Source organism: Pelodiscus sinensis, chromosome 24 (assembly GCF_052426305.1).
Source record: "Pelodiscus sinensis isolate ZL-2025 chromosome 24, ASM5242630v1, whole genome shotgun sequence".
Taxonomy (NCBI): Eukaryota; Metazoa; Chordata; order Testudines; family Trionychidae; genus Pelodiscus; species Pelodiscus sinensis.
Genome location: NC_143075.1, coordinates 8,818,449 through 8,830,503, shown reverse-complemented (window position 1 = coordinate 8,830,503; position 12,055 = coordinate 8,818,449). Strand labels below are relative to the sequence as shown.

The 12,055-nt window shown below is 47.4% G+C and overlaps 1 protein-coding gene across 1 annotated transcript in view; it reads left to right on the top strand.

The window, feature by feature from the left end:
• Positions 1-12,055, top strand: part of LOC102462273 (ATPase family AAA domain containing 3A) — a 75,723-nt gene that overhangs the window by 42,795 nt on the left and 20,873 nt on the right. The window contains exons 12-15 of the mRNA XM_075906421.2: positions 1,380-1,431; positions 2,402-2,472; positions 7,573-7,740; positions 9,836-9,944. Coding sequence (XP_075762536.1) covers positions 1,380-1,431; positions 2,402-2,472; positions 7,573-7,740; positions 9,836-9,944 — 400 coding nt within the window. The remainder of the gene's footprint in view (positions 1-1,379; positions 1,432-2,401; positions 2,473-7,572; positions 7,741-9,835; positions 9,945-12,055) is intronic.

Below are 12,055 nucleotides of genomic sequence, written 5' to 3'. Positions count from 1 at the left end.
TTAAAGCTAGCAAAATAAACTTCCCTGAATGGAGGCTGTAAAGGGGAGGGCATGCAGTTTGTAGGGAAAGGGACTAGCATTAGATGTGCCAGAAAATGGCCACCTGAGGGTGTGCTGGAGGAACCCCAGCCTGCTTTCCGTTGGTTTGGATCACTTTCCTACTCCAGACAGGGTGTCCTCAGTAGGCAGGCTCTTTTCTGGGCAGGTTGTTGGGGAGGGCAAGGGAAAGAGAGGTGAGGTTCCCTCCTCTAAACCAGACTCCCCAGCAGACTGCCACACTTCACAGCACTGGTTGGTTTGGAATTTGAACATACACACTTGCTACATCTCAAGGCTCCATCCCAGAAATAGTAAACGGCAAAGGCCATGGGTATATACATTCACGTTCTAGGAGCAGTGTGCGCAAGCTTCTAACCTGCTTCCATCAAGGACGTATTGTCTTTCAGAGTTGACATTGAGCAGTTAAGTTGCCAATATTTGGAGGCAGGGGCAAAGGCAACTCAAACTGTGCCATTGGGAAGGAGTAGCTGAGAATATTTTCAGGAGCGCTGGAGTTCAGTAAAAGGGTTTTTTTAAATAAGGCACTTGGATCACTTGAAACAACATCTATTCTCTGTGTTAGATAGGAATATAATATACTGGTCTCCTCTCTTTACCCTCTGTCTCCTGCAGGGACCAGAAACTTTGTGTTACCAAAGCATTTATTTTCTGAATTATTCATTGACTTTACCTGGAGAAACAAATACATAAGTAATAAAACCATTATTTCCATCTGTGTATTCAAAAACAATTAAGCTAACAAAGAGAAGATATGGGGAAAATACCACCAGTTAGTGGGGGAAATTTTCATTCCATGGCAGTGATCTGAAAATCACATTGGTGAAATAACAGCAGCCGCAGCCTGTTGGGTTCTTGGATGTCTGCCTAGTACCTCGAGCTGTTCGTTTACTTAGATGTATACAAACGCTAGGAGCACCTACCCTACTTAATTACTTGAACATAACTCAAGTGCAGCAGTACAATTTAGGATTATCCACTTCCATTAAACCATGCAATTCAAAGCCTCAGACTCCCTGTAGCTATTCCATGCTCCCTCCTGTTTCAGACAGCTGGAGAAAAGAGAAGAGCTTTGCCCTGTGCCCTGAAAGTTCCCAATTAAGGTGATTTCTGACCATTGGGCTACAATTTCCAAGTCTGTGGGACCCCACCAGCAGCCACTCCCCATATACACCAGTGGAGTGTCCACTTAGACACCTCAGCTGATCAGGTCTAAGGGGGAGGTATCCTTAGCCAGTTAGGGGACTGTAGGTCATTGGCCCTCTTGCCTTGTATTTGTTTCCCTGTGTTTCTGCTTGTTTTAGCTTTTTTTCCCTTCACAGCCTCTTGCTGTTTGTGGATGAAGCAGACGCCTTCCTACGGAAGAGGGCGACAGTGAGTACTTTCCATGCAGCTCCATCTGTGTGTGGTGGGGGTCAGTCACTCAGCAAGCAGCCTTCATGATTAACCGGATTAGTTAGTTTCACCAGGCAAAAATGATTAATACTGCCAGGTGCCCTACTCTTTATGTAATCTAGTGACTTGAAGAGGAGAAATTGCCCTCTTGCAACTGCCTGGTGCAACCTCACTCGAAATTGACATGGGAAATGGAGGGGTAGCATGAACTGTGTATTGGAAGTCTTGTAGGTGGCTGGGGATAGGAAAGAAAATAAGTAATTAAAATAACAGGAGGCAGAGGAAACATGATCCCACATTTCACTGCCGTGCCCCTGCAGGTGTGTGTTACCCTGGCCAGTGGCTGGCTTGGGCTTCTGTAAAATCTGAGTTGCTTTCCACAGCAGTAACAAAGTTTCACCAAAAAAGCCACAAATTTCTTTTTGCCTGTTGAACAAATTCCCATGCTGCGCATTGCTCTGAGGCCCAGCACTCAGCATCCAAGTGAACCAGTTAAAGGTTTTTTTATAACCAGCTCTGGAGAAATCATGTTCATACAATGCAAGGGAATCCTTTGCTTACTGCAGCTATTTATTCCCCTTCCTTTCAAGTACCTAGATAGAAAATGACAGCTTCCCTTAAGTACATTAGATAGCCAGAGGCAGCATGATCCAGTGGCTAGCGCACTGTACTGGGAGCCAAGAGAGCTGGGTTCTTTTCCTGCCTTTGCCACTGGTGTGCTTGGTAACTTTCACTTCTGTGTTTTTTCCCTTCCCACTCTCTTGAATATGTAGCTTGCAAGCTCTTCAGAGCAGGCACACTTAGTGTGTACACAGTGCCTCATCTAAGGGGCCCTGGCTTTGTGCAAGGTCTCTAGGCAACTACCATACAAACACAAAAATGACTATTAGTATTTGGAAAGGTTGCAGCCCAAGGGTGACTGACCAGTCTCTGAAATGTATCTCTGCAGGAGAAAATCAGTGAAGACCTGAGAGCGACACTGAACGCATTTCTGCACAGGACAGGACAGCACAGCAACAAGTAAGAACCCATTCTCTGGAGTACAGCAACTCCAGTGCTGCAAAAAGCAGGCAAAAGTCACTACGTCCTTTTTTGCCTGGTGAAAGGGTATGCAAGTGAAGAGGGTCATTGGGAGTTAGACCTTTGAGCTCTTCCATCAAATACAAAAGTCTGATGAGCAAACTGAGTGACTGACTTCTTAAAAGTAATATGTAAATGTGGTCACCTGCTTCTCTTTCCTTGAAGCCAGAAAATAAGCTCCTAAGTGTCGTGCAGGGTGGAGACTCCAAATTGTCAAACTTGGAGGCTCTTTGGGTGCCCCAGAAAGTGTTTGAAGGGAGCTTGTACAGATCTCGTTCGAATATGTGGTACAACAGATCTAGTAGTCCTTATACATGCAGATACGGCATATAGCTCTATTCTAGTGTTTGAGGTGCGTTGTACGACCTTAATTGATATGGGTAGGGATATAAAAGAGTAATCAAATAGTCTACTACCCGATAAGCCTAGTCAAATTGTATTGACTACACGATTACCCAATTACCCGCATCTTAAAATCCTTAGTTAGAGGTGGTATATGGGTCTGTAGATCGCCTTGAAGGAAGCATAAACACAAACTTTCTCCTTGAGCAGTTAGCATTTCTGCTAAGCCAGCGGAGTCTGACTTCTTGGACATCAGTGTTACTTAAAGTGGTAGGCTCACCATGAGGTTGAGTGGCACTCAGATGTGTGTTTGAACTAGGGATGTGAAGGACTAGTCAGCTATCCGATAAGCAAATGCTTATCAGATAGTCAGGAGGCTAGTCAACTAGTCTCCCCCCTCTCTCCCCACCTTGCTGCCTGCATCACAAGGAGGAGGGGAAAGAGGATGGGGTACTTCAAAGCGGCGGCACTGCATGAAGCCTGGGGCCAGACCGTGGGCTCCAAGCAGCACTGCCGCTTTGAAATGTCTCAAGGAACACGGGGCCAGCTGGGGTGTCCCCAGGTTGCACATGCCATTTCAAAGCAGCAGCACTGCATGGAGCCCGGGATCAGCCAGGGACTCCCCCGTTGACCCCGGGCTCCATGCAGCACTATCTCTTTGAAGTGCCATGGGGAGCCTGGGGTCAGGCTCCTCGCGGTGTTTCAAAGCAGCAGTGCTGCACGGAGCCCAGAGTCAGCGGGGGAGTCCCCAGCTGACCCTGTGCTCCATGTGACTTTCACACCTTTGAAGTATAGCAACAGGCTTTGGGTGGCTGTTACACTTCAGAGGCGGAGGTGCCCTATCGACTAATTGAATAGTAGATGAATTTTGCATTGACTATTTGATTAGTCAGTTAGTCAATATTTAACATCCCTAGTTTGAACCCTTTTGACAGGACATCCTGGCATCTGACTTGCAGCTCTCATCCTGTTCTAGTGTCCCCTCTGACCATGTGCCTCAGAGCGAGCCATCTCTCGTGCCTAAAGCTGGCCCTGGTCTCACTTGTGAACAAGCTGTCAAGTGGATTGCATATATTTGTCCTCTCTATTGTAAATACACTTAGAGCTATTCTCTGAGCCAGTCACGTGTGTCCCCAAATGCAGGTTATTGTGGGGTGTTCTTGTCAAAGATGCGTGCATGTGAATTAGACTGGCTGTCTTTCACCTTCTGCCCTGCTTCTGTACAGTCAGCATTTCCCATTTGGAGAGCACTCTTTCACCTAATGGGATTCATTTCCCGCTGATCATAATGGTCACATAAAGGTGATTTTTCCTCCCTTAGTCGTATTACTTGGTTCTTTGCCAAATCTGCTTGATAATTAAATTTCTCCTTTTATACATGAGCCAAATCAAAAATAGCCATCTCCTTTGAGAGTGCCAGGAGGTCAGCTGCCCAGTGATTAAAATGTAATGAAGGACATAGACAGTGCACATTGTCATGGTAATAGTCTGACTGCTCAGGACAGTTAGCTAAGGGATTTTCCTCCGAGGCACCCACTGGACTCTCCTTAGCAGGGATGAGAGCTATAGCCTGCAAAGTGTATGGTTTAGGTACATTGATCCCCCTTAAACTTTTCAGGTGTTTTAATAGGGTGGGAATGTGGCCAACTACATAGGGGGCACTGAAACGTGAGACACACATTCTGGAGTCTCTTCCTGGCACGCTGAATTCCTGTGCCTTGGTTTCCCCTGCAGTACAATGGGGATGGGGATTCTTGGTCTCATTTTCTGAAGCACTTGGAAAAGTTCTAGCAATGCTAAGAATTAAGCAGTGCTACTTCAGTATTTCCCAGCGGTGTAGAACAAATGCTACACGTTCTGAGTGAGCGTTGTGGTGTGTTAAGACAACACAGCAAAGATTTAAAGGGTAAAGCTGTATAATGTCTAATCATCAGGTATCTTAAAGGCTGTTGTTTGCCCTATGTCTTGCCAAAACAATAGAGCAGCAGCTAGGGAGTTTTGTCCAGAAGAAGCCCCAGGACTCAGGAATAATAGTGTGTTGCAGCTCAAGGTTTATTGCAATTATTTTCTGTCTTTCCTCCCAAGGAGTAAACCTTATGGCTCTATATTTCAAGGGTAAACTGAAGCCTAGCATCACAGGCCAGGTCTACACTAGAAGATAACTTTGAATTAAGATGTGCAAATCCAGCTGTGTTAATTGTGTAGCTGGAGTCAACGTACCTTGTTTCAAACTTTGACACCATGCCCACAACTGGAGGTTGATGGGAGAACCGCTCCCGTCAATTCTCTTATACCTCATGAGGAGTAGGAGTATCCGTGCCCAAAGGGGGGCACCCTCAGCATTCGATTTAGCAGGTCCTTACTAGACCTGCTAAATCGGAAGCCAGAAGATCCCAGAGCCTCGATGTGTGGGTAAATATAGAAGTGGGCAGAGTCAGTCACACAGCGATCCGGAAACAGCCTGGGCGCTTGAGCTCCCTTTTTGAGGTGCATTGGGCAGAGCTCTGGAGAAGCTTGTTCCTGGGTTTGCTGGTCCCGTGCTCCAATCCAAATGATCAGTTCTTCATTTTGATGGGTACGTAACTTGCCCATGACTCCTGCAGTGAGCCATTCTAGGAAAACTAACCAACCCTTCCTGGATTTTGTACATGGCTTAATTGAGAGATTCTCAGTGCAGCTTTTTTAGTTGTCAAATCCTCCATGCTAGCCATAGATGGGAATTTTGGGATGTGACTCTGATGGTCCATGTAAAGAAACCAGCATCAGTGGGACCCGGAGAGTTCTGTTACTTAGCAGGAACTGCCTCTGAGTGTTCAGTTTTATACAACTGACCTTAGCTTCCCCAGAGGATGTACCAGGAAATCAGAGTGTTAATAACAGGTGCCCAACATCTCCAAGAGACTTTCTCAGATCCCTTCTATCAAGGTGTCTCACTTAATCTTTCCCCTGCCCGAGGAAAGCCCTCTGTCTAGGAAAGCCCGTCTGTGTGTCCCCCATGGCTCAGCAGATGAAATAGGTTCATGCCAGTGCAACTTTGGGGCCAGACAAGCTATCGTTGCAAATAAATGCAAAGAACATGGCCTCTGGCAGGCCTGGATTTAAACAAATGGCAAAGAGTGTTGATATTCCGAAAGCTGCTGTTACAAGCCCATTTCAAATTAACCAGCACCATTAAGCCAGTCACATCAATTAATTTCATTAAAGTAAAATTGGCATGCGGAGAGTGCATCGTTACAAAGCGAAAAAGCAGGCGGTTTCAAAATGCAAATTGGGAAGACACCAGGCAGGGAGCGAGAGGGCAGGGGTGGGTAGCTGCTGGAGCAATGGGAGGTCAGGTCGGCTTCCCTTGGCCTGCCCGATCTTGAACACCACCTTCTCTTAGGTGCGCTTGCCAGTGTGCTTCAAAGGCTGGGCTCTCCCTGCATGTTCGCGCTGAAGGAAATGCCTGGTGTTATCCAGGTTTAAATCAAAAGCAATTTCCCTGCCACTTGCAGGCTCCCTGCTGCTAAATGTTTCCATCTTTCCAGAGGAATTAATGTGCCTGCAAACAGCTGCTTCTGAACCGCAGGGACCCAAATAGTCCTGTCACAAAGCGGGTGCAGCCACAACTGTGCCATCACTGGGGAGTCTCCTCCGAGCATGGGGCTGGCTTGTATATGGCTTGTATATGTAGCATGGGTTGTATATGTGGCTCGTGAAAACTTTTGTTTACTGGTGCCCACATGCAGGGTTACTAAATTCCACTGATTTTGGACTGTTTGGTTTTTCCCCCTATCAGCATTACTGAAGTGATGCACACGTAAAGCCAGGGTACATGAAGTGAGGTTCTGTACATAGCATTGACTGTGAGAGCTGGGCGCTCCCTCTGCATCCAGTCAAAGCGCTGCTACGGTTCCATCGGCACCCCCTGCAAATTCTAGGCACGCAAGCACAGTGAGCAAAATGACCCTGTTCCAGGACACTGCCTTGGTTATGACAATTTTGAAGCCCCCTGAGATGGAGGGTCAGTCATGCAGCCCACTCACTAGCTTACGTTGCCTATTGCTATCCTAAAGGAAGATGGTTCTGACCAGTCTTTGGTGTTTCCACTGAAAGAGCCAGCAAAGGTTCTCTCTGTGCAGCAAGTTTTTTGTGAGCCTCTTTTCTCCCTCCCCCCAATCTTGTTTCATTTAAGATACCAGACTGCTGCTAGAGGGTAAGAGCTTTCATCCAGCTCTCTGGAGTGAGTGTGAACCAGTGACCTTGAGGTGTGAGAGAATCTGTCCTCTTGCCAGCCTCTGGGCCAGTCTCTTCAGCTAGTATGGGTGATATCGGTGCTGGTCTATTTGTTGGCTCTCACGCTCTAGCCAGCTGCTTCTGTGCTGGTGTTCCAAGCCTCTTTCCAGCCCACATCTGTCGCAGTCGAAGCAATGGCCACACCGAGCAGGCCTTCGCTGGAGGATTAGAAAGTGGGAAAAGATGAATGTCTTGTGTAACATGTGCATGTTGCACATTCTAACCCATGTACTATGTCATGCTGCAATAGGATCTGGGTACATGTTGCTACGACTGCAAAGTTACATGAGGAATTGTAGGACCAAGCATCATGTGGACTCTGCAGTGTGCAGATCTCCAGGCCACAGCAGTCATGAGTCGGCGTATTGCAGCCACACCCATGGGGGTCTTTCTCACTACTCTCCCTTCTTCTCTTCTCACCAGGTTTATGCTTGTTTTAGCAAGTAACCAGCCAGAGCAGTTTGATTGGGCCATCAACGACCGAATCGATGAAATGGTGAACTTTGACCTACCGCAGCTAGAAGAGCGGGAGCGACTGGTTAGGATGTATTTTGATAAGCACGTCTTGAAGCCTGCCACAGAGGGGAAACAGTAAGTATCCCATCTCAGAGCAGTGGGGTCACTGAGGGTTTGGTCCCCGAGTCAGAGAAAAGCTCTTTGTTGATTATCATCACTGGGGAGGCCAAAGTTGCCCTCACAGCCAGTTGCGCCTTGTGATCAGAAGGTGGATTTCTCAGGGCTTCAGGAGAACGTTTGCTGCAGAGTGACTCTGAGCTTTTCTTCTTCGTCATTCAAGAGCATCCCCTGCTCTTGAGTAGAATTTGGGGAAGGTGATAACTGGGCCCCCAATACCTTGGTGACTGGACTCTTGGCAGTAATTAGGCCACTGGGGAAGGAATTTCCTCGTACTCCACTGTCTGTCAAGCCAGGTCTACCCTGGTGGAGAAAATTGATGCAACATGCACAACTCCAGCTACGTGAATTGCATGGCTGAAGTCGATGTACCTTGCATTGTTTTTTTTTTTTTTTTTTTTTTTTTTTTTTTTTTTTTTTCTGGGGGAGGCCCCCACAGGAGGCCAACAGGAGAAATTCTTCTCATGACAGCAAGTAGTACTACAGTCAATGGGGGCATCATAGCATTCGATTTACTGGGTCGTTATTAGACCTGCTAAATAAAAAAAACCTTGAAAGATCAATCGCCGGAGTGTCCATCCTCCGGTAAGTGGAGACATGGCCTGAGCCTGTGGCCAGAGTCTGTGGCCATCTGTCATGTCTTCTATTTAGATTGTAAGCTCCTTGGGGCAGTGACCTTTGTTTTGTTTGTGCAGCACCTAGTATATTGGGGTTCGTCACTGGGTTGTAAGTGCTGTGGTGATAATGGATTCATGTTTCGGTCAGCTTGGGACATATCCCAGTCTGTCAGTGGTTCTCCCTGTTTCTTCTCCCCCGCCCCCCAGAATAAGCATCTCTGGGAGGAGGGGGAACAGTCAGGAGACTATTAAAGAAGGGAGATGAGGCAAAAGTGAAGGCAGAGAAATTTCCTGATTGCTTACAGTTTCAAGTGTGTGCCCCTTTAGGAAGCTTATCCCAGTCCTCATTTGCTAGCCAAATATTTATACCTCATGAAACTGTGGCTTTTGTGGGTTTGACCACTTCTCAGTTGCTGGGGGACTCACGAAGTCCAGACTCCCTTGTGTGAAAAACCCACATTGTGGTTTGCATGCCATGCCCCTAGAATACCTAAGAGCCAAACAACAACTTGCTTCCAGAACACTCCTCATTCAGTCTCATTCAGAGTTTCACGCTGCCTTACTCTTGACAGCTTATCTCAGAATCTCCCCCTTTGTCCTTCTTACCACCAGCGTGGGGGTGGGAGCCAACATGCTGCAGAGTGGGATATATTGGGGCTCAGAGGGAGTCCCTCACACGGGATGCCGTCAGCAGAGCTGGGGGTAGAATCCCGGTCTCTTGATTCCCAGCCCTCTGCTCGGGCTACGTGTAAGCTGTGAGCTTTGCCTTCCGCTGTCTTGTCCTTCAGGTCCCCAGGCCACAAATGGGATAGAGATGCAGCCTCCTGACAAATCCCTCTTTTTTTTTCTTAGTGCTTATGAAACTCTGGAACATTTGGCATAGACCTCATGAAGAGAAGTGGAAATTTCACCAGCTAGAGGGGGGGCACGAATTAATGAGAGAAGAGCTGACAACCAGCTGTGACCATCAAGATTACACTGGGGGGCCAGTTTGATCCTTTGTTTCCTAATTTCCAAAAGCGAACTGCTGCTGGCAGATAAAATTGCTTGAATAGTGATGGTTAACCAGCGTAGCAGCCATACTTCTCCATTATTTTCAACCAGTTCCCGGCACCTTTGTGGCGGGACGCCTCTGCCTCCATTCGAGATGCCAGGGGCCTAATTAACCTTCTCAGCAGGAGTCTAAATCTGGTCAGGAACCTTTAGGAGCCCACCACAGATAGCTGTGCCTAGCTGTGGTCCGTGTGCTATTCCAGCTCCTGGCGCCTGTATGTAAATGCTCCCTTGAGAGCATGCGAACGTATGGCACCTGCGTTGGCCTCACTTTGTTTCCATCCACCTAAATGGAGGCCAGAGCACTTCTCAAAATCTCACATTCCTGTTTTTGTCTCGCGATGTTCCTGAATGGAAACTGATCCTTGTGCTTCTGCTTGTAGGCGTCTAAAGCTGGCCCAGTTTGACTACGGGAAAAAGTGTTCTGAGATTGCCAAGCTGACAGAGGGCATGTCTGGCCGAGAGATCTCCCAGCTAGCTGTGGCGTGGCAGGTAAGCTGACGACTGGCGTTCGTGGGTGGCTTTTCTTTTATAAGAGCAGAAGGAACACTTACAATCAGCCATGCCCACCTCGATAGTCAGCTTTTGCTTTTCCACGTGGCGTTTTAATCCCTCTTGCTGTGCTCTGGGTGACCCGCAGTTGGCCTTTCAATGCTTGACTTGGAGAACAATGATTCCGAAAGGAGGGCTACCAGAGCCTGGTGGAAAATGGTCAGTGAGCTGATGGGAGCGGTAACCAGTCTTGTTCATGCTTCGTTGTGGGCAAAAAGGCAAGGGACAAAGCAAGCCAGTCTCCAGACAGAGCAGGGCCAGGGCCCAGAAGTGCAGAGCTGGCCAGACACTGGCTTCAATAGACTGCACTGTGTGAGGTGGGGAGGGGGAGGATTGCCAGGCATGACAAATGGCCCAAACAGTGATGAGCCAGAGTCAGACCTGGTGGAAGCAGATGCTGAGACTTGACTGTAATTACAACCTTATGTCAGGTCTGAGTTTCATTCTGTCGTACACACCAGTCAGAAAACAGGTTCCCAGGCAGAGACTGCAAGCCTAATGTTTGGTGGCTATTCAGAAAGCAAAGTGAATACTGCACAATTCAAGCAGCTTCGGCCCCAAATACTAGAATGTTGTGACGCGGTATGGAGGGAGTGGTTGTGATCTAGGATTTGGGGGTGTCTTACTTCTTGAAGACATGTAATAGGGAGCCAGCTTTGGGCTCTGCTAGTGGATTTCTAAGTCGTTAAAAATCTGAAAATGTCAGTCGCTATCGGGCAAGTGATGGTGTCTTGTTCTGGCATTGCTGCCTCAGGCTGTGAGGGCTCAGGTAGTAAGGGCAGGGGGCCTCTGGGGTTGTGAGATGTGAAAAGTAGCTTTGCTGTCAGTTTTTGGTGGCTCACAAAGATAGCAAAATGCTTTGTGGATGACAGCACTTCCCTTAGAACCAGGGTTCCCTGTAATCTGTGTGCTCAGGAGTGATTTAAATGCTGCCCAGCTTATTAGCAGAGCGCCCTGTTTCTGTGAGGGGTGCACGTTCACACATGCTTGGGCATACGTAGCTACGACACGGATTACATTTGTGGCTGATGAAAAGAACAACCCCACAGTGGTTTGACTTCAGCTTGATTCCCTCTTCTCGCTTTGCGTGCACGAAAGGAGGCCTTGCCGAATTGTTTCTCTCATTAAAGCTTAATTCTTCAGCAGCCACACTGGCATATGCCGGGGTGATGGCAGAGAGCCTGTTGCCCATAAGTGCTCTGAATGCAGCTCCTGTCACCTTCTGTTGGGTTGTACATTACAGTGGTCAGAGCAGAAAGTCTGTTGCTTTTTTACAGCAAGTGCCCCAAAGCAGAGCGCAGAATTCACACCTGTTGGTTTGCACGTAAATAAACGTTACCGAGTTGCTGAAAATCAGGGTTGGAACTGTGTATTTTCTTGTGCAGCGTTGGTCTCTGGCTGATGGTCTGTAACGCAATTGCTGTTACCAATAATAAGCCTGTGACATCTTGGGCTTGGTTAGATGCGCTGAGGCATAGATGATTGAGCAGACTCCTCTAGCTAAATTCTGCACAGTAGCTGAAGTGTGAATCCATTACGACTTCGATGGAGTACTCAGAATTTACGATGTTATGGCCAAGAGCAGAGATGGACCCTTTAAAAGTCAATATGCCAGGTACAGATTTAAAGTTACTAAAGAAGAGTCTACAACTCTGAAATTACATGTAGTTTAAAAAAAAAAAAACTAGGAAAGTTCAGTGAGGATAAGTCCATCATTGGCTGTTAGCCAGGATGGGCAGTTATGGTATTCCTAGCTTTTGTTAGCCTGAAGCTGGGAATGGATGACCAAGGAGGGATCACTTGATTCCCTGTTCTGTTCGTTTCCTCTAGGGCACCTGGCATTGGCCACTGTCAGAAAATAGGATCTTGGGCTAGACAGACCATTGGTCTGACACCCTACGGCTATTCTAATCTTGGAAGTTGGGAAATAAATCTCTTCTTTCCCTTGACCCCTGATTCCATCCTTTGCTCAGTCTGTATCCAGCAAGCCTCATACTGCGTTCTCCTGCATCTCTGCAGAACTTGAACCTTTGCTCAACCTATTGGGCTTT